We start from the raw sequence: 25,349 nt of genomic DNA, 5'->3' as shown, positions 1-25,349 counted from the left end.
TGGACTTTAAAACACTGGCATGCCAGGCTGAGGGGAAGCTTGGCTGCGGAGGTGACAGCAGCTATTCCTCTTGAGGGAACAAGAGGGGTTTGGGTAGGGAGGGAGGGAGTGAGTGTGGGGGGGGGTGGTAAACATCAGTGGTACTCTTTTAACGTTCCCACTCTCCATCTGATCGTCACACTCTGTTCTCTGCTTGGGCCAAAACCTGTGCGGGTGTCCCCTTCAACCTTGCCGTACAGTACGTCAGGGCCAATGGGTGACCAGAACAGATAGGCAGGCAGACAGACAGACGGAGAAAAGGCGGGAGTGTGGGAGAGAGAGAGAGAGGGTGAGGGACGGATGTAGGAAAAGAGAGAGAGAGAGTGGTGTGGAGAGAGCAGAGCCACCAAACTAGGGGTGTGTCAAATGGCTCTCAGCGCTGTGTGATAAACCTAGTGGATATTTCTATTTTTAACACGCGGTGCACTGCCCTGTCAACTTGTACGCTGGGGCTGGAGCCGAGTGTTCATCCAAGCCAGTTGTCACAGCAAGAGACTGTTTGGTGGGCACCAAAGCAGAGTCTCTCTTTCTCGTTCTCTCTCTTTAACAAGCTGGATTTTACCTGTTGACCAGAGGACTATTGGGAGTGTATTGGAGTCAAGAAACATGCGCTGAAATAGCCATTGTTGGATTTTTGGATGTGGGGACGGGCTGGATAAGGCAAAGTGTGGGTGTTGAAGTGGAGGGGAGAGACTGCTGCCGGGGTCCAGTGTTGACTTTTCCCCGTGTTGGACTCGTGGACGTGAGCAAGAATGTCTTGGGAAGGTGACCCCTCCACCACAACAATCAGCACTGTCGCTGTGCAGGCTGGCGACTCCCAGCTAGTTATTACAGTACTGAAGGTATTACTTCTAAATACTCTGTTATCTCCCAGCTAGTTATTACAGTACTGAAGGTACTACTTCTAAATACTCAGCTAGTTATTACAGTACTGAAGGTACTACTTCTAAATACTCTGTTATTAATAACAGCTAGTTATTACAGTACTGAAGGTACTACTTCTAAATACTCTGTTATCTCGGTTTGTTAAGGTAAAAGATTGATTTCAGGATGTCTTGTGGGCTGTTTGTGTAGCTTGCACACCAACTTTAGGTGTAGCCTTGAAATGGTGGGTCTAGTGGGTCTAGAGGTTTAGTGGTTGTTTACAGTACATAGTGTTTTGAACTGTTGTACCCTATTGACAGATCAATAGTTCCTGTTCTTGAATCAGCAGATATCCCACATCTACATTCACTTTGATTAAGTAATGATTTGACAGGGTTTCTGTAGAGACAACAGTAGGTCTTTTACATCTCAACAACACCTTAGCATGGCTTTGCTCTGACCCCAACAACCCCCAGTTAGATACTATTGATTGGTCTGCAATCGGTAGACACTGTCCTTACAGCATCTGGCGTCCGTATCGATTAATCCAAAGAGCAGCCCTGAACAGGGCAGGGGAAATTCTCTGTGGTCAATTATGTCTCAAACACACGGTTCGTTGTATTTGACAGTCAGGTCATCGATAAACCTCTTTGTTTTTCCACAAGGCTTGCATATGACATGGTCCTGTTGCCAAGCTTTCACTCATCCCATGGTCAGACGTATGGAAGCCTAACTGTAGAAGACCCAATGTGGGACTGACTGTGTAGGACAGCAGCAACACACACAAAGAGCACTGTGTGCTGTTGCTGTTCTGAGACATCATCATATGGTCTTTAGTATTAATAGCCTTTAACTGTAAACTGTCGAGTGAAGGAGTGAAGCAGTTTTTTTTCTCCCTCAAGGCCTCCGAACCCACCACGTACAGGATCTACCACAATGCCAGGCACGCGGGACTGGGCAAAGGCCACGGCATGCCTGCTAAATAATCGGCCTCCCAACGCGTTACCATCCGAACCCACTTGTGTTTAAATGCATTTTCTCACATTTACATTGCGATTGAGACAAGCCAGAGCAGCTGCCAGCGGTCTTTAGGTTTCAGACGGCCGTCCTCTGCCACTCTGTCTTATTCCTCGAATGCGTTCTTTAAGCCTCGTGATGGGCTCATTGGCATTCCCGAGGACCAGATCCGTGGGCGATCATTTGTGGAACAACTTCATTTCGGGAAGTGTGAGACCGCTCTGCAAAGTTTTTCCTTGAGGTGATCTTTGGCAGAACGCCAGAGAGGGGTTGAGTGAGCGAGCGGGAGTGGCGGTTTCCCCTCGGCGACTATTTGTGCGGTTTGTTTACGGACCGTGAAATGTGCTCCGCACCACGTGGGCGCCGCGCGACATGTTTGCAGGTATAAGGTTTCGAACAGCCCACCTCCGCACATAAACATGTCCTTGGTCTCTCTCTCTCTCTGTGTGCGTTTGTGTGTGTGTGTGTGTGTGCGTGTGTGCGTGTGTCTGCGTGTGTATCTTTTAATTTCCCCTCCAGTGTGGCACGCTCATGGAGCTGCAGCTGACGGAGGCCAAGCCCAACCTGCTGGAGATCGGCGCCAACCAGGAGGAGACCAAGAAACTCCTCGCGGAGCACGAGCAGCTCCTCGCCAAGCTCAAGGTTGCACCCTAACACAGCCCAGAACACTGTAAAGCTGTCCTGTGATTGTTAACGTAATTGAAAGTGACATCCCCACCTTCATCTGACAATGATTTATCATCAGACCCTCATGCTCTTTTCTAATCTCAGCGAACAATTTATTTTTATATATTTTAATGGTGTCTTTGCCTGTGCAAAGTGACCTCCCCCGGTGCCGGGCATGACTGTTGATTTATTTTATTTCCACACAGTGTTTTTTCCATCTCTCATTATAGGCCCCTGCAGTTCAGTGGCTATTTCCATGCAAGGCGGTCAAACAGATCGCATTGGACTTTTGAATAAGAGCAGCTCTCAGCCTTGTACCACATGCCACTGACTCCATAATCAGTGCATAAATGCGAAGCAGCAGGATCTGTAGTCCATGGCTGCACTCACCGCTCGCATACACATAAACATTTAATCAAATGATAAAAAAAAAGAGTAGCACTTATGTGCTTGAATTGAGTATTGCAGGCTATTTACTAGCCACAGTGATGGCTGGATGGCTGGATAGCTGGATATGTTCAGCCAGCGGGTCATTTAATCTTAAGTGGCTGGTCACCTATTAATATGTGCAATTACTTAATATGTGCTGTTACATTAGCGTCTCCACACGGTGCAGATCTGAGCACACTTCTCAGTTAGTTCATTTATTAAATAATGATATGTAAGGCTAATTAAAAAAAAAGAAAAATGTTGAAGAACAGTGAGTGCCTCATATTCACATTTGACTTGCGTCATCCACAGTCTGTGCCCGGTAATGGAAATCAGGCAGGAGCACTGAGCTTGATCTTTTACATATGCCAAACACTCTCCCCCTGTCTCCGTTTGGAGAGAACATCTTACTCCCAAGTACCACAAGGAAAATGGGCTCTCAATTCAACTTTAACAATAGCCTCCTTGTAAATCATTTTGTTATGGAATATTATGAATTCAAAATAAAGTTCCACGGATTGTTAAACATCACTTCACAACCCATCAGAGAAAAGGTTCAGGGCCGGGCCGTTCTCAGTGCACACAGTAATATAACTATAGACTTGAGCTGATAGAAGCCTCAGCCTTCTAATTAAAAGGGACCCATGCCACATCGAGAACACGGCACTAAAAACAGACCAGCACAACTGCATCGGGTTAAACAGTCATGGTAACCATTTGTACATGCCAGATTCTGTACCAGCATTCAAATAGAACCTTCAAAGGTACTCTCTGAATTGCAGTCTTATCACTGTCACAAAATTGATTCTTGGTGTGTGTGTGCGTGTGTGTGCTGGTGGGTTGTGTGCTGGTTGTTGTCTCCTGGGCTGTCTAATCTGGAACTTCATTTCCAACCAGGGCCAGCTGTACCCAAACTGAAAATGTCCAGATAGTTGGGCACCACTGGTTCTTTCTCTCTCTGTCTCTCTCTGTCTCTGTCTCTCTCTCTCTCTCTGTCTCTCTCTGTCTCTCTCTCTCTCTCTCTCTCTCTCTCTCTTTCTCTCTCTCTGTGTGTTTGTGTGTTTGTGGAACCCTTGAACCCATCACTGGCAATTTTATACTGACATAGTTTTAAAAAGCTTGTATTTGCCAAGATCAATATTTTCTACACCCTCTGTGACAAGGCGGTAAATCACTGGGTGGAACATCTTAGTAAGAAATCATATTTTGTGATAATTTATAGGGGTATTAAAAAATGTTGTCTGAGTAGCAACAAATCAGAGAGAATTTTGAGTGTTACAACAGCTTTAATTATACCGCCTTTGGATATCTCCAGGACTGAATAGTTGTAATGACAATGGAACATGGTTCTTTTTTTTTTTTTTGGAACATGGTTCTAACTGAGAATGTCTTTTTGCAGAAACATGAGGAAGGCGTGTGGGCTCTGCTGGCCAAGGCAGACAGGACGGCAGAGGAGAAGGCTGGGGAGGAGGTGGTGTACGGGGCCATGGCAGACACCCTTAGCGACGCCTGGTGGACTCTCGTCACCCACTTGGAGAGGCGCAGGTCGCTCCTCCAGCTCGCCTCCGAGTTCTTTGACAGGGCCCTGGAGGTAAGAGCTCGTCTGGTTTTCACCATTATAAGCTCAATCTTTTAAGATTAGTCTGGGGAGGCTGCGCGTTGTTTCTACTGCACTTCGCGTCACTTAAGTTTCGTTATCGTCACGTCACCGGCCAATAGCGTGCCAGGACTAGAGTATGACCGTTTCTGATTGGAGCCAAAGGTTCAGGCAGTAAACAGAGGAGATAGATCTGCTGGTTTCCAGCCTGAGCTGCCGGGCAAAATTCAAATTCCCCGAAAGTTCAGGCAGGGTTCACCCAGCCTAGGTAAGAGCTGCAGCGGTGCAGAGCGCCTTCATTCAGTGAATCTTGTTCCCCCCTCCCTAGTTAACGCTAGGTTACAACCAACACTGTGCCAAGCTTCCCCTCTGAGCTTGTCATTACGTATGTTTTTTATTAAAACAGTGTTGTCAGTTTTGTTTTATTTTCTTTTGGAAACACAAAGGCTTGTTTTGTGTTTGTACAGCTTTTATGGTAGGAAATGTGATGCTGCTCGATACCGTCAGGAAGTACAAAGGCCTGTGTGTTTGTGCTCGACTCAGCTCTGAGGCTCCAGAGAGAGAGAGAGAGAGAGAGAGAGAGAGAGAGAGTGAATCCGGCTTCCTCCCAGGTGTTTGTTGTCTGAAAGCATCACAGGGTCTGCCCAATAATTGGATCAGATTCCAACCTGTAGCTTTGATGTCAAAGCAGTGTCACCAACTATTTCGCTGCTCTCTTACACAGTACAGTAGTGGAATAATGGACACAATTTGTAGCTACTTATGTTCAAGGTCACCTTCACTGAGAACTGAAGAGATAGACAGGGACTCTACTCATTCTTGCCCTTGGTGTATTATTCTCTGAAAGTGCCTGGCTAGTTCTCCATGTGGACAGTGTTGGCTAAAGTACATCAAAAAACATTCATAAGAGAAAAGTGAAAGCCCTGAAATGTGAGAGTTCTGCTGCTGACGCACACCGCCCTAACCCTGATGTCAGCAAACAGCTGCTAACTCGGCCTGACTTCATACTCTTGCCTGACCAGCAGCCATGAGAGTACATTCAATACAGCCCTCAATGAGTGAAGAGTACCGTGAGTTATCAGGCACTGGTGTTATTTTAATGATGTGTGTGAGATATGATGGGCACTCCTCTTTGATATTGTGTTTGTGTGTGTGTGCTTGTGTGTGTGTGTGTGTGGGGGGGGGTTGTGACTAACATGAGCGCGATATTTATTTTGTTTTAGTTTGCCATCAAAATCGACGAGGCCGAGGATTTCCAACGCGTCGGCCAGGAGGTCGCGGACGCCGCCTCGCTCACCAGGCTCCTCCAGAGACACAGTGACATTAAGCGAGGTGAGTGGACGGCCCACAGCGACGGTCTCAGAAGCGGAGCTGGCCCAGGTCTGGCACGAATCCAACCCGCCGTCCACCGCTATGTGGGAGAGCTAAATCCCCCTCCTCTTCCTCTTTTTCTTACCCTTGAACTTTTCACACACACATGCTGCGGGTCCTTCGGACAAGACCCCATGAGAGCAGTGACATCATGTCCCGTATGTGTTTGCTGACCGGGACCTGAACCTGGTGTGCTCTCGCAGCCTCGCGTGTTTTCTCTTGAGCATCTGTCTCTCTCACTTAGACGAGTTTTGAGCGAAATAACAATTTGTTCTCGCCCAGGCGCCCCTCCACGATGCCTCAGAGGCATTCAGCTCAGATTTGAATATCTCTCAGATGTAATCAAGTCTGTAAGTACACTACTGACACCCTTGGGCTGCCACAGAAGTGAAGATGGCTAAAGTAAATGCCTTGTCTTGCATGCAAATGTGATGGGCTGTATTTGTTTGCTGTTCGGCAAGGTCAGTTTGCTCAGGGACTTTTGGAATTTGGCTTTGCTTCTCATTAATCATTCACAAATTCCACTGATTGCGCATAAGTATTTTGGTTCTTAAACAAATATTTTACTTACTCATAGAAGAGAGGGCTGAATTATTTTTGTCTTTCTTCAAAGTAAAGCTTCGATGACTGTATGTATGCAGTAAGTGCAAGTTCTTAGAGGTATGACCATATTTGTGTATTGTGTGTAAGAGCATAAATATGTCTTGGAGATAAGAGTGGAAAATATCTGTCCAACTTTGATGCATAAAAGGGAATGATTCATCCAATGACCTCAACGCTCCAACATCCAGTAAATATTCTTCCTTTTGCATCAGGTCTTTTGGAAAAGTCCATGCTGGTCTTGAACAAGAGTCGCGAGTTGCTGGACTACCTGAGTGACTTCCAGGTGGACGAGGCCCTGCGCTTCTCCGACGCGCTGTACGGAGCCCGGTCCAGCTGCAGCAAGGTGGAGTATCTGATGGAGCTGCTGCAGGACCGGCGCCGGCAGGTGGACCTGCACATGAGGCGGCAGCGGCACAGGCTGGAGGTCATCCAGAATATATGCCAGTGGGAGCAGCAGGAACAGGAAGTGAGTGTGTGTGTGTGTGTGTGTGTGTGTGTGTGTGTGTGTGTGTGTGTGTGTGTGTGTGCGTGTGTGTGTGTGTGTGTGTGTGTGTGTGTGTGTCTGTGTCTGTGTCTGTGTCTGTGTGTGTGTGTCTATGTGTGTGTGTGTGTGTGTGTGTGTGTGTGTGTGTGTGTGTGTGTGTGTGTGTGTGTGTGTGTGTGTGTGTGTTTTTGCTGTGGTGGTGAAAAGCACTAGCCTCGCGAGCCATCCACGTACTTCCGGCCAAGGATTGCCTCCACTACGAGTCTGGCCGTGCTCCTCTGTGGAGCATTCTGCTCGGTAGAATTGTAACAGAACGCCCCCCCTCCAGAAAGCAGCCAATAAACGAAGAGACGGGTTGGTGGGGGCGAAAGGGGGAGGGCGCTCGTGACGATGACGTTAAACGCCTGCGCTATGTTGTTATGAGTAACTATCGCCGATTGGGTGAGAGCTGTCCAATCAATTCAAACCAGAACTGGGCGTTACTTCCCGCTTCCTGCAAGCGCTTCAGAGCAAAGAAATTCCAGACCATAATACGAAATGAAATGGTAGTATTATGGGATGGTTAGGACCAGGCTAGAAAAGCACATCACTAAAATAACAGATGAAAAATGTCAAAAAATAATGAATGCTTTGGAATAATAACAAGGACTGGAATGTTTAGTCCCCCAGCACTTTTCCCTTTGTTATGAATCATGGATGTTGTTATTAAATTTCACCAAATGCTCAGCGGGAATTCCCCTTGAGTTTGGTGGAAGCAAATTCAAGTGCCGCTGTATTAATAATTGACAGTCTAATTGAGTTTGTGATTTTCATTCGGCATTTCAGAGTTTAAAGTCTGCTTGAAATGTTCCCCCCCGTTTTTTGGTAATTTACAACGCAGTGACTTGAATCACATTTCTGTTATTTCAGAGCTTGTAAAGCAATTCATTATGGAGTGGCACCAGCTGGTGGTGTTTCATCTGCTCGTGTGTGATGGCTTATTCTTAGTTGACATGTATGAGGGCCGAATGTAATGAAAGTAGCGAGGGCTCCCTGGCTCTGTGCCAGGAAGGTGGCTTAGATGTGTTGCTCAATCTCAAACTTTGGCAACGTGTCAAGGGGTGAATATGGCAGAGGAGCGACCTCCTTGTGTTCAGGCTCTGTGGGGGTCGAGCCAAGCTGGCTCTTTATTACATTTATATTCTTAACAAAAGACAAAGCAAATGTTTTCCAAGAAGTATTGAGGGCACTTTTAAAGACTGCTCTGTTTGTTATTCTTTTTTGTCCTTTTCCTAGGTTACGCACTGGTTCAAGGAAAATGCAGATTTATACTTGGAGAACGATCAGCTCGGTTCCTCTCTGTCAGAGAGTGAGGACCTGCTGCAGGAATACAGAAAGTTTGAGCAGAAAGCCAAGGTGAGATTAAGTGCTTGGCGTCTACTCTCTTAGCATTTAAATAATGCAGGGAGAGGGATGACATATATCCACAGGAAGCACGGGATCGCATGGGAAAATAAGTGTCTCTCACAGCTTTAAATCCCACTGAACAGATTTGTAAACTAAACAGATACAAAGTGCCTGCTGGCTTTAGGCTCTTGGGATAGGCCGGTGTTTACCTTTTCACTAATGCGCCGTATTTTAGTGGAACATAGAATGTGTGCACCCCCCATTAGCTGCAGGTCACATGTAGGGCTCATGTTTTTACAATGACTGGAAACGAAAGACCAGAAACCTTGTTCAGGATGTTGAGTCACTGCCTAGATAAATTCTAACAGACAACAGAGAGGGTCTACTGTAAGTCGCTGCTCGTTCACTGTTGTCATGCAATGTGATGCCTCATCAGATGAATCTATTCCACGCAACATAATAATGGTCTACTCTCCCTCAGTCAGGCGAATCTTGATTCGGGAAATAAAACTGCTCACTGGCTTCATTATTAATGCATGAACCCCTATGAAATTAATCTTTCCTCATGTGACATCAATGTGGCTTGTTTTTCTTTCTCTGGTACATCCATTTATCATTGTGCCTAATTCTACAGTAATAAAGTCAGCGGAGGTAAGCTATATGGTGCTATAAGATGACCAGTAATACATGAGCTAGTATGAAATGACTCCCCCCTCCACCCCCTCCCCTCTCTCCTTTGGACATGTGGCGCCAACCTGGACTGCATCAGGACTGGGGCCTGCTGGTGGAGAAGCTCCTCGCTCGAGCGTCTGAGATGCGGGCGGCCCAGGAGGAGGAGGAGGAGAAGGCGGAGCAGGAGGTGGAGGGCGAAGGAGGAGACGAGTGCCCGGAGATGGAGCGCGTGGCGGAGAAGAGCCGGGCGCTGCGGGCGCTGCACGACCGCTTCTGGAGCCTGATGATGGGCCGCCTGGCGCGCCTCCAGGAGGGGCGGGCGTTCTTCAGCAGCACTAACGAGGTAGCCGTCACACCTCCGCCCGCCGGCTAGCTCGCCCGCTGACATGTGACGATGGCCAAAGAGCCCTGGTGATGATTGGGCATCTGAAAAATCTCACCTCTCAGACTCACAGAGGCCCCCCTCTCCACACTTAGCCAGAGTGCTGGGAAGCTGCCCTGTTCATTTGGGCAACACTGCCCTCAAGTGCTAGCACAGGTCACTGCAAGTTTCCCTCACTCTCATTTGCCTTTACAGATCCTTCTCATAGAGTGACAGTCAAGTAGAATTACTGGTTGCTTAATCATCCTCATTTCCTCAGTAGTCACTAGTTATTGCACTAGTTGTAAGGTACCTCTGAAACACTCAAGATCAAACGCAAGATACACTTGCTTGAACACAGCTTGAACAGTGTATCTCATGTAGTGTGCCTTTGCCAGTATGTGGAGAGGAGGTAAAATGCTATGTTCACGCCTTTGTTCTTCTGAAGGCATTCGAGGCGCTGGGGACCATAGAGAGCCGCATGAAGAGCTTGAAGAGCCAGTCTCTGACGTTCTCAGAAATGGCCAAGAGGCACGAGGAGCTGCATCGCAGCATCAAAGAGGCCACAGCAGACCCCCTTCAGAGAGGCCAGCTCATCCTGCAGAAGGCTACGCCAAACAGGTAATCCACCTCATTCGTCCACCTTGAGCAGAGGTGATGCCATTTTTGTGGGGAGATTGCGTAAGATAATGGCCAACATGCTTGCACATAGTCGTGGTCAGCTCACAACAGCACTGTTACATATTACCTCACCATTCCGTTTCTAGATATGATTCACTTTAGCCTCACACGCTCTCAGTTTTGGAGCTGCATGAACAAATGATAAAAAAAACCTCATTGTCCTTGACAGCCCGCAAGTGTCAGAGGTGCAAAGGATGCTGGGATTCATCAAAGAAAGGATGGAGGCTCTGAACCAAGACTGTAGTGCCCACAGAGAGCTGGCAACAAAGAGACAGCAGTTGGTGTCCTCATTTGAAGACCATATGGATAAGGTACTTAAAGAGGGTCTGACATTGTATGCAAATGAACAGCCATTATTATTGTTATTACTTTCATGACATGTAATTATAGCAGTGGTTAAGATGGTACTGATATTAAGACTCTCACAGTGTGAGTAAGGCATTTTAATGTTTTAAGAAGATAATTATTGCTTTTAGGAATTCAGTCATGCTAATTGTGAGAGTAATTGACCTGAAATCAACAAAAACAATCTTCCACCTCCCATCATTTCACCAAGGCCCCTAATGATTGATGATTGTTTTTGAATTTTGATATGACTGGAAAAAAATATTTAGATTATTGCACTATCCATGGTGGTTACTCAAATGTTGGACATATTTTCAAAATTTGGTCTCACATTTTGAGAAGCCAAAAAGAGCTTTACCTCTAGCATGGTGATAAAAACCCAGAAAGTATTGTGGCTAAATAATGAAGTAAAAATATTCAAAGTGCCTATCTGTTTTTCACAGGTAGTGAAACTTCCAAGCCTTGAAAGGTTTCCCAAACTGACTCTATCAGTAGTCTTTGAAGACTCAGCCATGAATGTATTCTGAGGGAATATGGTTGAATATAAATTAGCTACATGTCTCCGAAGACATTTGAAGTGCATCATAGTCTGTATTCAATTGCCTTCAGGGAAGCATGATTGTGGCAGAAATTATCATTTTTTATTTCCTTTGCAGTATAACTTCAGTCCTGCTCAGTGAAACTATAAAGGCGTCTTTCTCCTCTTTCAGATCTCAGCATGGATTAAGAATGCCAACACTACCCTCTCTAGCAATACCCATCCTGGGGATTCACTCTCCCAGGCCGAAGATATTCTCAACAAGCACGTAGAGCTTTGCTCTCAGACAGCGGTAATAATAACTAACTCTCACTGACTCATTGAGTCTGCTCCAGTTATTTCTTCGTACTGCAGAGTTTGTGGACTTTTTGTGGACTTCTTTGGACCCATTAAGATTTTGGGACATTTTCCTTTGGTTATTGTAGCTAGCAATTCAAAACACGCAATGGGATGACTTATATGTATGCCCCTTGGTATCAATATTCAATGGCATTAAATATTGTAGAATATCATATAAGTAAATGTTGCATCAGAATGAGATTGAAGGCAATATTTTATCATTAAAGAACTGCATTGTGTTGCTTGAAGTGTGTAACCCTCTTTGAATGAGCCAAAGAGTTGACCGTAGTGATTATGCTCTTGCTGTCAAGCAACGGTATTGTTGAGGCAGATTTTGTGAATCATTCTTTACCACACTATGTTGTTCTTCTGGATCAGAATATCACGGGCGAATCAGAGGCCATCGGCGAGCTCACCAAGGAGCTGAAAGCCCTGGAGTGTCAGGAGGGGGTGGAGTTCTCCAACAAAGCGTCGCTCTTGACGGAGGAGTTGAAGACCGTCACAAGGAACATACTGGCCCGCGTGGAGACCCTTAGACCTTACGTGGGGTTCCTGCACTTGGCACAGGAGGTGGTTGTTTTCTCTTTCATCGTGACACATGGCGCTAACATATGGGCCTGAGTCTCAGGTCTTCATTGAATGTAATGAATAAAGAAGGTTGATTCATCATATATTAGGGGAAAGTGTTTCATCTGTAAAGTTAGGCACTTGATATTAATCAATAGAAGCAGGTGGAAAGTGAACATGCGGGAGAGGTTGCTGCAGTAACAACCATGTCATTTCCATGATAATCTGTCTTCAATGTAATACTGTGTATCATGTTAAATACACACAGTATATACTGTATGTAAGTGTTGATGTCAACTATATCATGTTTTGACAAACCCAATTGTGCAAGTCTTTGATACTGTACAACACTATAGCTTAGAATAGATCTATGGTTCTGCCAGCCATGATCTATGGCTCTGCCATGTTGGCTCTTAAGGTAATTTTCCACTAAGTGCATCTCAATGTTCCCATCTGAATGCTGGTGTTATGCTGTTGCACAGGTTGAGCAGCAGATCAAGCATTTGCTGGAGTCCTTCAAGACAAAGCCCATCGAGGAGGAGGAGAATGAGGAGGCTGCTGTGGCACTGAAGGAAATGGCTGATGCTAAATGGCAGTCACTGCTGGAGAGATTTCTCACCATGCAGGACCTTGGGAACAATTTCATCAATTCCTCGAACATGGTGAGAGACACTGTACGGCTGTGAACCTCATCCTGTGCATGTCATGTCTTGAAGAAATCTCTGGCTGTCTGACTCTGTCTGCAGGGTTGTCACATTTACCTTCTGTTGTGAAGACCGTTGAAATGTGTGTAGTGATTTCAAATATTGGTGTATTTCAGATCAGCGTTTCACATAGATTTTCACTTTGTATATCATGCTATTTTAATGAGGTCAGGTATAGACTGTGAACATCTGAATTATTTATTGTTTAAGCAGAAGCAAATCAAATACGTCTCTATATTGTTTCGGCATTATTTACCCCAGCCGTGCACTTTGCATGGATGTCTTAAGGTGTTGAATGCGATATGTCTTCTGTGAGTGGCAGGTGAGTGAGAAGCTGGATCTGAACGTGAAGGCTGCGGTGGGTGTGGTGGAGAGGACCATGGAGGCCCTGAGTAAGAAGAAGGCTGACCTGTCCGAGGTGTGGACCTCCTGGCAGATCCAAGTCAGCCAAATGAAGTCTGTGAAGAAGCAGTGGAAGAAGTTCAAAGAGCAGATCAAAAAGGTAACAGCGCATTGTCCAGCTGAACTCCGTGGAAGGTAATAGAGGTTAGACAGCAGCATCTGTCCCTGCAGTCTAGCTATGAGCCAACAAGATGGTATCTGATCCAGTGCATGCCCAGCTACAGGCATGAGGTTTGGAATACAACATTGACATCTGAAAATGATTGTGTCACTGTAAAATGGCTTGTGTGTGTGTTTGTGACTGTGAGCTAATTCAATTTTCAAACTAAGTTACTCAAGCCATATCTGTCCAGAATAAAAAAATAAAAAAAAATATTCATAATGAAGCAGCACTGTTTTCTCCAAAATGCCTTGTCTGTCTGGGTTTACTCTTAAATTCGCTTAAATGTTTGTCTCACCCTGTTTGTAGGGCAAAAATGTGCTTGGGATTTGAAATGGCATTATGTGCACAAAGAAATCCATCATTGTAATTGTCAGTGCTTGCTGTTCCAAGGTAGTTCATGACCTTCGAGCTCTGGAGGAGGTCCTCGCTCCTGCATCCCAGGTCGATTTGGGGAGTGATCTGTTTTCCGTGGCCAAGCTGCAGGAAAACTTCCACTCAGCCAAACCGCAGTTTCTGGTGGGTTTGTTACATCCATCATCTGGCCACTGCCTTTTCAAAATGACCCCTCCTGTCCATTCATCTTCTGTCTCATTGTATGTGATAATGGCTCCTTAAGTAAGAACAGCCTGCCTGCCTGCCTGCCTGTCTGTCTGCCTTCACACAGGGGGGAATGAAGTGGAGCACCATCTGGTTTCTCAGAAACCAAAGAGAGGCTCTGTGAGAATGGATTTGAGTTCAAAGTAATTTGTTGTTGTTGTTGTTGTTGTTGTTGTTATTGTTTGCTCGGTGGCTCATCGCAGCAACTGAATGCGGAGGTGGAGTACCTGGTGAAGACGTCTGAACTGCTGGCTCTGAAAGGGATCCCCGCCAAGGAGAAGAGCGAGCGAGTCACCGAGCTGCTTCAGCTGCACCAGCGGGTGAAAGACAAAATCAAGGAGTACGAAAGCGTCCTCAGCATGGCAGTTAAATTCCATCAGCTCTACAAAGAGGTGAGCGGCTTTCTACGCATTCTTTTGTCATCCATAAATGTCAGTGCCAGGAAAAGTTTTTTTTGTGGCGAGATTGTACAAAACTTTGTAAAACAACAAGCAACAGCTGAAAAAAAAACAAAAAAACAAAATGTGGAAGATCATAAAGGTGCAGACAAAGTAGCGGCTGGCGTGGGCTGCCGGTCTGACAGATGGCGCGGTGGCGACTCTCGCCAAACATTGTGTGGGGGAGAATGCACACTGATTGTTTCAAGCACACTCGATTATGCCCGAGCTAATCAAACACTAATTCGGTAATTGCCTCCTTGCAGCTGGATGGCCTGCTGATGGCGGAGCCGGTGACGGTTTTTAGCGACACCAGCCAGGCCAGGATCCAGCTGTCCCAGCACCAGGAGCGCCAGAGCCACTTCAGGCACTTGCACAAACTTGCCATCTCGCTGGGGGCCGACATTACCACCACGGTGCGGCAGTCGGTAAGAGCCCAGTGTGAAACATGGCAGAGACTACGGCAGAACATCAGAGCAACCGTACAGCGGTGCCATACAGAACGGCTCGGTGGTTCCACACAGAGTGGCTCAGTGGGCGATGGGGCATAGCAGCCAGTCTGCACTAATATAGGTCTCGTATGAGTAGGAATTGTGCCATATCCCCTCCAGTTCTGTTGAAAACAGTAATGAGTGGAAAGTAAGCAAACAGAGAGCTAATTTCCATTTATTCCTGAATAAAACATTTCGATGTTAGTGTTAACAGAACTAAATCACACAGCTGTGTTATGATGCGGTGCTATATTAGTGTTTGTAACGTGTGCCCCTCTGTTGGATTCATTGCTATTGGGTCCTCCCGCTTCCCAGCATGCCCTGGGGTTCTCGGTGGTGCGCCTGCAAGAGAAGCTGGGTCGTCTGGAGCGGAGCGGCGTGAGCTGGAACGCCGAGGCCAGCAGGAGTGAGGAGAGCCTGATGAGCAACGTGCACTACTGCGCCTTCAAGGAGGAGATCAGCGAGGTGAGTCCAGCTCCGTCTCCTGACTCCGCAGCCGCGCCGTCCGATAAGCCACTCTCCTGACCCCTGATCAAGGGCTCAGACAGCGCTGGTGGAGCTGCTTTATGAAGCGCTCCTTTGCTGTATGTCTCTCGGCCCCCGTCCCTCCCCCTCCACCTTAAGCCCCATGCATTATTTATAGCCCTGGCAGCCCTTGTTAAATTTAGTTTGTGGAGTGTGATCTTTGTCTCGAGCTGTGCCTCTCCCCTAAGTGACACTGGGATCCTGCCATTTGTCTCCTGTCACTTGAGACGGGGGTGCTGGCTGGGATGGGTGACGGTGGGGTGGGGTGGGGTGCGTTCCAGCCTTATCACACACTTAGCAGCCAGAGGAGTCGGATCTCTGAGATTAGGGGTCCCCGAGGGGCTGTGGTAACGTGGTGGCCTGGGTGCTTTGGAAAGTAGTTTACCAATTTATTTATTAGCAAATGTATTTATAGACATGTGTGAGATGCATCGACATTTATTGACACATCTTAAAAGTTGATTTAGTTTTTGTAGGCATGCAGAGGCTGTGCATACCAAATAATCTGGCATTAATCCCAGTGCATCCACTGGCAAATGCCAGTATCAGGAGATTCTATTATGCTATTGTGTATACAGACAGGGCCATATATAAACTGCAACAATTCTGACAGTAGTTAAAACATTCTCTCAACCAGCATACTGTTGCAGTACACGCGTTTTTAGGTTTATCTTTGCCTCCCCCTAGTGGCTGGTTACTAGAATTTTGCTGCATAATAATTATGCTCTTTGCCGTAAAATTGCAGATTTTGCAGACATAATTTTGTGTCTTTGTGTCTGAGTGAGGCAGCTTCTGAAGAAACAGGGTTCAGGGGTGGTAGACCTGTGAAGGGGCCAACATGTAATCACTTAAGGCAGCGCAGTGCCCTTGTGACATATTGTGCCTCTGCTGATTGAGTTTCCACTTGATCCTGTCACATCAGCAGCGGAGGAAACATGGTTAAGAAGCAGAGGGTGAGCTGCATGGAGCTGTGCCCAGTAAACAGTAAATGCACAGTGGCTTTAGCCTCTATTTTTACACATGTGAATTGGCCATTGCCCTGCAGTTGCACTATTGTAACAGCACAACAACCAACTTGGTTTCACCAGTTCATGAGATGAATCATCCTCCGTGAGATGAACTCATTTGCAAGTGTGTGTGTGGACGTATCCAAACACATCAATTTTTGTTCATCAACATTTGGTAGCCATGAAGTTAACTTCACTGCTCGTCAGTTGTGTCAACTCACTTATTCTACCTGTGGAACTGTGCAACATTTTTGTTTCAATTCTTGACCACTAGAGGGTGGTAAAGTGCAAAATGCAAGTCAAGGCCACTCTAAGTTCCCTTGACACTTAAATTTATCACCTCAATATACTACCATGAGATTTCTATTTCTGCTTCTAGGACTCATAAACGTGCCACATAGGTAGTGTCTTTTAACATATAATATGTGTACGTATGTAGCCGAGTACATCCTTACATTAATTTAAAAGACTATCATGCCAGTACGGTCACACTGATAATGTAACTTTAATGTTGTAGCCCAAAGGTGTTAGGTAGCACTTTAGTGCCTCACACCACTCCTTGGAGGTGCTCTGGAGGATGTTGACTGCCATGTTGTTGGTAACACTATAAAAGTTGAGCGGGATACTATACTTTCTTAAATGTTGTAGCTCAAAATGTAGTTGGGCTTCAGGCAGTATATGCCAAGGAGTTACATACAATTTGTTGATCAGTCTTTTGACCTGCTGCTTTTCCGTTTCATTGTGTATGTAATATTTTATTTTTTTGTATGTTTTTCAGTATTGTTTGTGTTGGATGTGACTCAACAAATTTGCATATCTGTCATTCGACCAGTCATGCATTTGTCTGTGATGCATGTGGCGGTGGTCATCTAGCTAACACCCCGCCATCAATATGCATGAGTAAACAGGCTGACATTTCAGCCGAGGCAGTTGCTGCTGCTCGTCAGGGCCCAACGGGTGTGACAGCAGCGCTTGTGTTTTACAGGCCTCTAAGGCGCCGTCCAGAAGCAAAGGCCCTGAACAATTTGGGCTGTTTTGACATTTCGAACCCCAAAATACATATTTGTTTGATATCCCATCCTGGGAGCTTATGGTCATTGTTGTCTCTCTGACCTTTTGCAGAAGCAGAGTTAATAATTAAATGAGTCTCTAGTGGTGAATAATGATAATAACAACAATTCAAAGATTTACACTGTAATGTGGGCATCAGTAGCCCTGAGACTTTTTGGAAAAGTGTTTAACAAACTAGTCCCTCCCCAAGTGTTGCTTGGCTGTTTTTTGAAGAGTATGTATACGAAGCCATCTCACTTTAGTCAACCTAATTTCCCATCAAAGGGCAGACACACGGAACGCAGCTGCTGCTTCAAGTGACCCCTCAGCAAAACATGAGGGAGGTGATGAGGTAGGGGATCGCCCAGGGCCTCTTCACCCACAATCATGCCGTATTTTTGGCCTTTGCGTTCCCTTATGTACGGATCCACCCGTCGTTGCTTCTCTCTAGGGCTGCGAAAGAGAGTCTCTTCCCCCTGCGTGTGTGTATGTGTGTGTGTGTGTGCTCATGAGTTGGAAAAATCCAGTGAGAGGGTTACGAGCGGCTCCCAAAACGGGATCCGGGATCCAGGCCGCAGCTGTCCTTGACTGACACATGAGCTAGTCATCCTGAGACCGTGCGCTGTGGCAAAAGCCCGTCAGGCTGGACAGAAATGGCCTCTCCGTATAAATCACCCCCTGCCCAGAGCATTAAGATTGCTAAAATAATCCCCTCTGACTAAATCCAACCCTTGCTCTGTTTTCATGCCAAAGAGCTCGGATGCTAGTCCCCCTCCCCCCACACCATCCATGGTCATGTAACTTGTCGGCCATCTTGGACTTACACAAATAACATGTAACAAATAACATTATGTACAATAACATGTAACACATAACATAATGTGCGACAACTGAAGAATGTTTGGATTACAGCGGCTAATTAATGTGGTTATCACTTTAGGTATCATTAGGTAAACGCCATATTATTTTCTGTTCATTTTAGCTGAGGGAATCTTTCAAAGATCTCAAGAAGAAGTTCAACAACATGAAGTTTAATTACATGAAGAAAAATGACAAATCAAGAAACCTGAAGGCAGTCAAAAATCAAATACAACAAATTGAAATATACATTGAGAAACTCCAGGTATGCATTTTATATTTATCTTTCTCTCTCTCTCTCTCTCTCTCTCTCTCTCTCTCTCTCTCTCTCTCTCTGTCCGTCTGTCTGTGAGCATGTGGGAGATACATGATATGTGGGGTCTATAAATGTTGAATACCATCCCCAGTGCATACATTTGTACTAGGGGTTTGAAAGGACACTCTGTTGAGAGTTCACATTCTTGTGCAGGTCCTGAAGAAGAAGATGCAGACATTCACTGTGAAGGTGTCCACTGGCTCTGAGAAGCATCTGATTGGCAGCAGCCCCAGAGAGATGGAGGATGCCGTGAATGAGCTGCAGAGACAGCTGGGCGACTTTGACAGGACGGTGGAGGAGTACAAGCAGAACCTGGACATGACTGTTAAACTGCAGCAGGCAGTAGAGGAGGTGGGGTTTAGCCATGGGGGAACTCTTGCAACACATGATATAAACACGTCTGTGTATAGTGTTACAAATAATATAGCAGAGAAGAGATGCCTTGAGTGTATGCTGGTATCTTGATATCATCAAGAGCTAGACTGGATTTGAAAGTATTCGTGATTAAAAAAAACAGAGTTATTAAAAAAGAGTGACAAAAATACACTCAAACAGCTGTCAAGGAATCTTGATTTTAGCCACCTAATTTTTGGACTTGATCCAATCCAATTTAGGATTTGGAGCATTTGCTCCTGACTAAGCAAAAACACCTTTTATATTGTGATTGAAAAATGAAAGAACATTTCCTCTCCTACACGTTTATATTACTTCTGGAACACATGCCAAGGTTTTCCTCTAACCCTAATTGAACTCTTATTAAACTTCAGTACCAGTTCTGGTGTGACGAGGCAAGTGCCACCATTATCCGAGTGGGGAAGTATTCCTCCCAGTGCAAAAGCAAAGAAGCAGTGAGCGTGCTCTACAAGCAGTTTGAGAAGTACGTCTGGCCCACCGTACCCCAGCAGGAGGAGAGAATTAGCCAGATCACAGAGCTGGCTATCCGCTTGCATGGTGAGAAGTGACCCGCAGACTCACACAGTTCAGGTTTCAGACAGGGGTACATGTCTGTGACACACACAGCTGTTTGTCTGCCAGTATGCACCATACAACACCCAAACACACCAAAGAACTCTCTCGGTCTCTCTCTCTTGTTTTCTATTAGGACCCGACGAAGGAAAAAAGTATGTTGACAAGACGGTTTCCAAGCACAATGAGATTGTGGAGTCCATAAAGGAATTGTGTAATGGGCTGATAGACCTGGAGAATAAACTGGAGGTCAGCATAACAGATTACACTGTCACTCTTAATTTTCTGCTTTGTTGCAGGGACACAGTAATCTTGAATCCCAATTATTTGCATGCCATTTTAGGCCGAGGCTTCAAAGGAATCACCTGACATAATGGCGCATGACATCCCTATACAAGTGGAACAATCAAAGAAAATACCAGAGAATAACAAGTCACAGCAACAGCAAGACTCTATTGATGTGGTAAGAAATTGTTTTCTGGTTTACCGGCAGAATAAATACATTTCGTGAACAATTGATATGTCATCTGGTATTAACACTGCTGTCATAGGAACAGTCTGAGCCAAAAGAAACTGGACACACACCCGAGATCACCACGCCGGGACATGACAAAGACAAAGACAAAGACGCTCCTCCAAGTAAGAAACCAGAGGTCAAAAGGCCTCATCTCCGCAAGAGCAGAAGCCAGGACCTGCCGGACAAAACGCCCCCGGCACAGAGCAAGGTGCTGTCCGAGACCAGGACCTACACTCAGGAGAACTACTCGGCGACCAGCCGAGTGGAGACCATCACAGGGAAGTCCACCGTGGAGCGCAAAGAGCAGCACCACTCGTCGGTCACCCACAAGCACACGTTCAACGTGTCCAGGTCACCAGTGGACCGCGACAGGAAGGTCCACATCCTCAGCCGATCGCGGAGCAACTCTCAGGAGACCCCTCCCCCGAGCGCTCCAACAGCCCCCAGCTTCTCAGACATCCAGAGAGAGTTCCAGATCCCCAGGAAAGACAGGATGGGGCCGGCCCAGAGGACCTCACATGAAGGTGGCCACACAGGCTCACAGGTTTGTCAGTTTGGACCCGTTTTTATTTAGAGTGTGTGTGTGTGTGTGTGTGTGTGTGTGTGTGTGTATGTGTGTATGTGTCTTTTCTACATATTTTTTAAATAATGAGAAATAAGTAAAATGGCTTGCCAGGGGTGTGTTTCCTCAAAGCGACATTGAGTGACCACTGTGGCGTGGGGGTAAGGCATTCAAAATGGATCCATCTCTGTCATTTGATGGTCGTAGTTGTTCAACAAAGCTTTCAGGAAACACACTCCAGTTTGGATGCATTGAAGCGTTTGTGCACAGGAGGTAAGTACTCAAAGTGTTGATTTCTGTGTGAGGGTGTCAGCATAAGTTTTATGTTCTTCATGTGTGTATGTGTGTGGGGCTGCACCATGTTTGTCCCTGTGTGTGGTTATCTACTCCTAACAGGCAGGAGGTCACCCTCCAGGTGAAGATATCCCCGCTGCAACCGCCGCCTCTGAGGGAGACTACCAGCACGATCATCTGACTGAGGAGTCGCTGTCCAATGATGAGTACGAGTGCACCTCCCCTGATGACATCTCCCTGCCGCCACTGTCTGAGACTCCTGAGTCCAATCTGGTTCAGTCAGAGAACGACCTGGATGATGGTTGCTGCTTCAGCTCACACGTCAACCAGTACAGCCACCAGTCACACTCCCAGTCCCAACAGCACGGAGATACGTTCCACCACCACTACCACAGACACCGGGAGTGGGTCTCTAGCCAGACGGAGAGCTACCCGTCCCCCACCGGTGGCCTGGGTGCCGCCAAGTTCCGATCCGAGTCCTCCTCGTTTGTCCACAGTCCGCTGACCGTGCCCGCGCCAAACCTGGTCTCCAGCACGATCTCCAGCATCCTCAAGAGCAAACCGAGCGCCCCGCCGAATGTGCATCCTGCCGACGGCGCCACAGTTGGCCACCACCAACACCAACACCAACCCCACAACCACAACCAGCAGCAGCAGCAGCAGCAGCAGACCGCCCACTCAGTGCATGAGAGCCGCGTGAAGACCCAGGAGTGTGTGCATGAGCCCCGGTTGGGCCGAGGGGCTGCCCCTCGCGCTGGTAACACGCATGCCCCCCCTTCCCTATTAACCCCTGAGCAGGACCCAGATGTTTGCAAGCCCACGGCCATCCGTGAGGAGATCAGGCTGCCCTCCTATGGCAGAGGCCTCGTGGGGGGGAACCTGGCAGGCCAGGGCCCTAACTTCTCCAAACACATATCTAATGCCACGGTAATGGAGGGGTCGCCAGTGACCCTGGAGGTGGAAGTAACTGGATTTCCTGAGCCAACTTTAACATGGTGGGTAGCCTATAACAAGCTGGATCCCTCTTGATTGAATAGTTTTGATTAACAGCTTTTAATTAAGTAGTATTATCAGCTACTATAAAGAGAATGAAATGCACAGCAGTGTCACACTTTCCGTATGCATTTGTTTAAGTTGGATTATTAATATTGATGAAACTTTATGCCCCTTTGGGAGCACCTGGTACTTTGCAGGATTGAGATCAGATAAACCGAGACTAAACCCCTAAGGCTCAAAAGCCCAGAGCAATTTCTTTTTAACCCCAGGAGGATCGCCTACTACAGGACCAGACACAGTGAAATGATTAAATTGCTCTTTTCTCGATTTTGCACAATGCATGGGGTTTTAACATTTCTCATGGGTATTTCTCATTTAAATAAGCATTTCATTCACTAAATCATTACGTGTGTTACTACTAAACTGCCATTTCATCAGAGTTTGCTGTGCAGGTTTTGCTATTACTTTGTTACAACTAAAACATTTATTATGAAATCCTAGTTTAGATCACTAAATCCTTTTGTAGATCTGTCTGACCTTATGCCTTAACTTAACCTACTTTTCACCCTCTCTGTCTTTTGCTGTGCTGTGGTTGTGTGACGTGAAAATTCACTTTCTGCTTCAGGTTCAAGAATGGACAAAAACTCACTGCTGACGAGCACGTAGAACTATCCCAAAAAGAAGGCAAACATGCCCTGTTCATAAAGAGAGCTGCTGAGAGTGACGCTGGCCTCTATGTCATTGAGGCCACCAACTCAGGTGGCACCGTGACGTCCACTGGCGTGCTGCAGGTGACAGGTAAAGACTGCCACGAGCTCGACACATTCAAGCTGGACTGGCACACCTGCTTTGGCACCCTGTGCTTCCTCCTGTGGCTCCTGTATTTGCTGGTGTTATAGTGGAGGGAGCATGGACCGTCCCTCACTGATTAAGCACTAAACACCCTTCACACACTTCCCCACCCCACCCCACCCCCCTTTCTCGCATACACACACCTCTTCACACCAGAACTACTTGGGAGCACCCCCCCCCCCCTTCACTCCCCCAACACTATCCCTGTTCACGCAGTGGGAGTCTTGTTTTGCACTGTTCTCTGAATACCTTTAATGAATATATATTAATATATTAATAAAATAAACTGTCATAGCTTTCCAACAAGTCATCGGATTCTGGAATAGTTTATTGATGTTCAATAGACATGCTCAGTAGTGTGAGATATTTATTAAATGATGACAGGATTGATAATGATATTGCAAAAAAAACATTATGGTTTAATTTCTATTATAAATCAGAATGAAAAGGCAAGTTCTGTTTTCGAATACTTCACATGTTATAGAGATGTTACGTAAAATATGATGGTTGGTTTTACAGTGCAATCACTGAACTCTAAAGCATTAAACAGTTTCACAGTATCATTTTTGTGGTCTAATTAGTTTGAGGTCCTTACTAATGGTAATGTGCTTAAACTACAAAGTTTTTTTTTGCTCAAAAGTTCCAAGAAACAGTTATGTTCCAAGGAATCCTACATCTTGAAATGTTTTAATGAAACATAATGTACTGTTGCTTTTTTAGTTAATTTATGGAGAAATGGAAATATATTGGTTTGTTCAGTAAAATATTTAAAATATCCCCTATACATTACATTAAGGGTGAGAATATATTATGCATATTACAATTTAGCACATCCTCATTGCAGAATAATGCTGCTGGTAAGTATAGTATATATGTAAAATATGTAACATTTTTTCTGAAGTCTCTGAATAAATTAATAAAGCTATTACTTGCCTAAATAAATAAATGTCACTTGTGTGTCAATTGCACATCACTCATACTGTTGCATGACTCCCTTAATAAAACCCACAATACATCCTATAATTATCACAATCCTTTTGGCACCCACTGCTTTCACGTTGGTAAGCAGATTCTACCCCTCACTGTATTCCGCAAACTCTTCACATGGAAGTAACAATGTGCTGTTGACGTATAGACATTCCATATGCTAAGCGTAAGTCTGGGCAATTAGAACTGTTGATGGGGGGCTCTGATTCATAACTGCCCAGGGGGTGGGGTGGGATGGGGGTTTTGGTGGGGTGGGGATGAAGCACATGCGACCTGAGGATTCTGGGCAGGCAGGAGTGGCACAGTAATGTTATCACAGACCTGGGCCCAGGCCCTGCTCAGATTACACCCTTCTGAGAGAGCGCTCACCGGCACGCCTCACAGCCAAAGGGCTGGCTGTGAAATACCTGCCCGTCATCCCAGGAGGATAAGAGTCACAGACGGGTTTTAATCTCACACAGTTATTTATTTTAAAAAAAAAGTCTAAATTAGTCAGGGATAGCTAGGACTGAGATTTTTTGCTTAAGCAGCTTTTTGAGAGGTGCAAAAACACTTGGGTAATTGTCAGACAGCCAAGTTGGAAATGGAGAAGACAGCCATTTTACTTGAAGAGATCCATTTAAGATTGTGTTATGTAGTTGGAAGTGTTGTTGGCTAATGTTTCAACAACTTTCTGGCAAAGCAATTAAGTATTGTAAATCACCTTGAAAACTTGAATTCTCAGTGAGTGGAGACAGCCCCCACTTCCTCTCAAGGCTGGAAGACAAGGATTTGTTAGTGGGAGACGACCTGACCCTGGAGTGCGTCATCTCAGGAAGACCTGTCCCTCAAGTGCTCTGGCTGAGAGATAACAAAGTTTTGGCTTACGGAGAAAGCAGGGTATGACTTTCAGAAAGAGCATTAGGGGATATTCACCTACACCCTCTATAAATGAAGTTTAGATATGAACTAAAGATATCTATGAACTAAAATATACTTATATATATACTATAATATGACTCTGTGCTGTAATATACATTTTTGTCAAAACTGTGTAAGACTGATATTTTGAAATGTGAAATTGTGTTTTGTATTCAGGCTGAGAGCCAAAGTGATACCCATGTCCTGTTAAAAAAGGGTGTCGAGTCCTCAGATTCTGGAGAATATGTTTGTGTGTTGAAAAATGATTTTGGAGAGGACTGGTGCTCTGCAAAAGTGGTTATCAAAGGTAATCTCACCCATTTGCCAAACTGACACCAAGCAGAAATTCAGCAGAATAATATTGAGTTTCAGAGACTCAGCACAATTCTGTTTACATTGCAGAGATGGGGCAAGGTGTCACAAATCCTGGCTCCCCAGATCAACATCATGGACAAGTTGTCACTTCAACTAAAGAACACATTTATGAAGATCAAGGACAAAGATTAGAGTGCAGAGACCAGGAGTAAGGATAAACAAGACACACGTGTATTTAACCATATACAAAACAGCACCTCAAGTTATATGGTTGAACACTGTGCTCTTCTAGACATAATCTTTCTACCAGCTTTTATAAACAATTTGAAATGAGATGTTATTTTTCTTGACTGGATTTCTGTAGTTGTAGTGCAATTTAACTGTAGTAGTTATTGTACAATTAAATTGTCAACTGAAGATCTGAAAGTAAGCAGTGATGCCGACTACTTCT

The 25,349-nt window shown here is 45.6% G+C and overlaps 2 protein-coding genes across 2 annotated transcripts; both read left to right on the top strand.

Annotated features, from left to right (window-relative positions):
* The first annotated feature begins 382 nt into the window (after positions 1–382).
* Positions 383–20,950, top strand: LOC134078313 (coiled-coil domain-containing protein 141-like). The gene is made up of 23 exons (XM_062534145.1): positions 383–881; positions 2,440–2,562; positions 4,415–4,606; positions 5,836–5,944; positions 6,799–7,052; positions 8,346–8,465; positions 9,226–9,471; positions 9,938–10,110; positions 10,340–10,481; positions 11,226–11,345; positions 11,771–11,962; positions 12,442–12,621; positions 12,986–13,165; positions 13,619–13,744; positions 14,029–14,217; positions 14,529–14,690; positions 15,069–15,218; positions 18,318–18,458; positions 18,663–18,860; positions 19,277–19,460; positions 19,612–19,724; positions 19,819–19,938; positions 20,027–20,950. The coding sequence occupies exons 1-23, from the start codon at positions 792–794 to the stop codon at positions 20,564–20,566; spliced, it is 4,044 nt and encodes a 1,347-aa protein (XP_062390129.1). The 5' UTR covers positions 383–791; the 3' UTR covers positions 20,567–20,950.
* LOC134077996 (coiled-coil domain-containing protein 141-like) lies at positions 20,730–25,266 on the top strand. The gene is made up of 6 exons (XM_062533627.1): positions 20,730–20,827; positions 20,947–21,843; positions 22,470–22,642; positions 24,408–24,562; positions 24,761–24,890; positions 24,986–25,266. Exons 1-6 carry the CDS (start codon positions 20,730–20,732, stop codon positions 25,108–25,110), a joined length of 1,578 nt encoding a protein of 525 aa, XP_062389611.1. The 3' UTR covers positions 25,111–25,266.
* The last annotated feature ends 83 nt before the right edge of the window (positions 25,267–25,349 follow it).

This window comes from Sardina pilchardus, chromosome 4, assembly GCF_963854185.1.
Source record: "Sardina pilchardus chromosome 4, fSarPil1.1, whole genome shotgun sequence".
Taxonomy (NCBI): Eukaryota; Metazoa; Chordata; class Actinopteri; order Clupeiformes; family Clupeidae; genus Sardina; species Sardina pilchardus.
This window is presented reverse-complemented; position numbering and strand designations above follow the sequence as displayed.

What these genes read in the sequence shown, in the direction of transcription:
- LOC134078313 (XM_062534145.1), top strand. Translation starts at nt 792, where the DNA reads ATGTCTTGGGAAGGTGACCCCTCCACCACAACAATCAGCACTGTCGCT. An exon ending in ACACAGTGACATTAAGCGAG is followed by an intron (nt 5,945 to 6,798) that starts GTGAGTGGACGG and finishes CTTTTGCATCAG; the next exon opens with GTCTTTTGGAAAAGTCCATG. An exon ending in TCAAGGAGGAGATCAGCGAG is followed by an intron (nt 15,219 to 18,317) that starts GTGAGTCCAGCT and finishes TGTTCATTTTAG; the next exon opens with CTGAGGGAATCTTTCAAAGA.
- LOC134077996 (XM_062533627.1), top strand. Translation starts at nt 20,730, where the DNA reads ATGGATCCATCTCTGTCATTTGATGGTCGTAGTTGTTCAACAAAGCTT. An exon ending in GAAGCGTTTGTGCACAGGAG is followed by an intron (nt 20,828 to 20,946) that starts GTAAGTACTCAA and finishes TATCTACTCCTA; the next exon opens with ACAGGCAGGAGGTCACCCTC. An exon ending in TGGCTTACGGAGAAAGCAGG is followed by an intron (nt 24,563 to 24,760) that starts GTATGACTTTCA and finishes TTTTGTATTCAG; the next exon opens with GCTGAGAGCCAAAGTGATAC.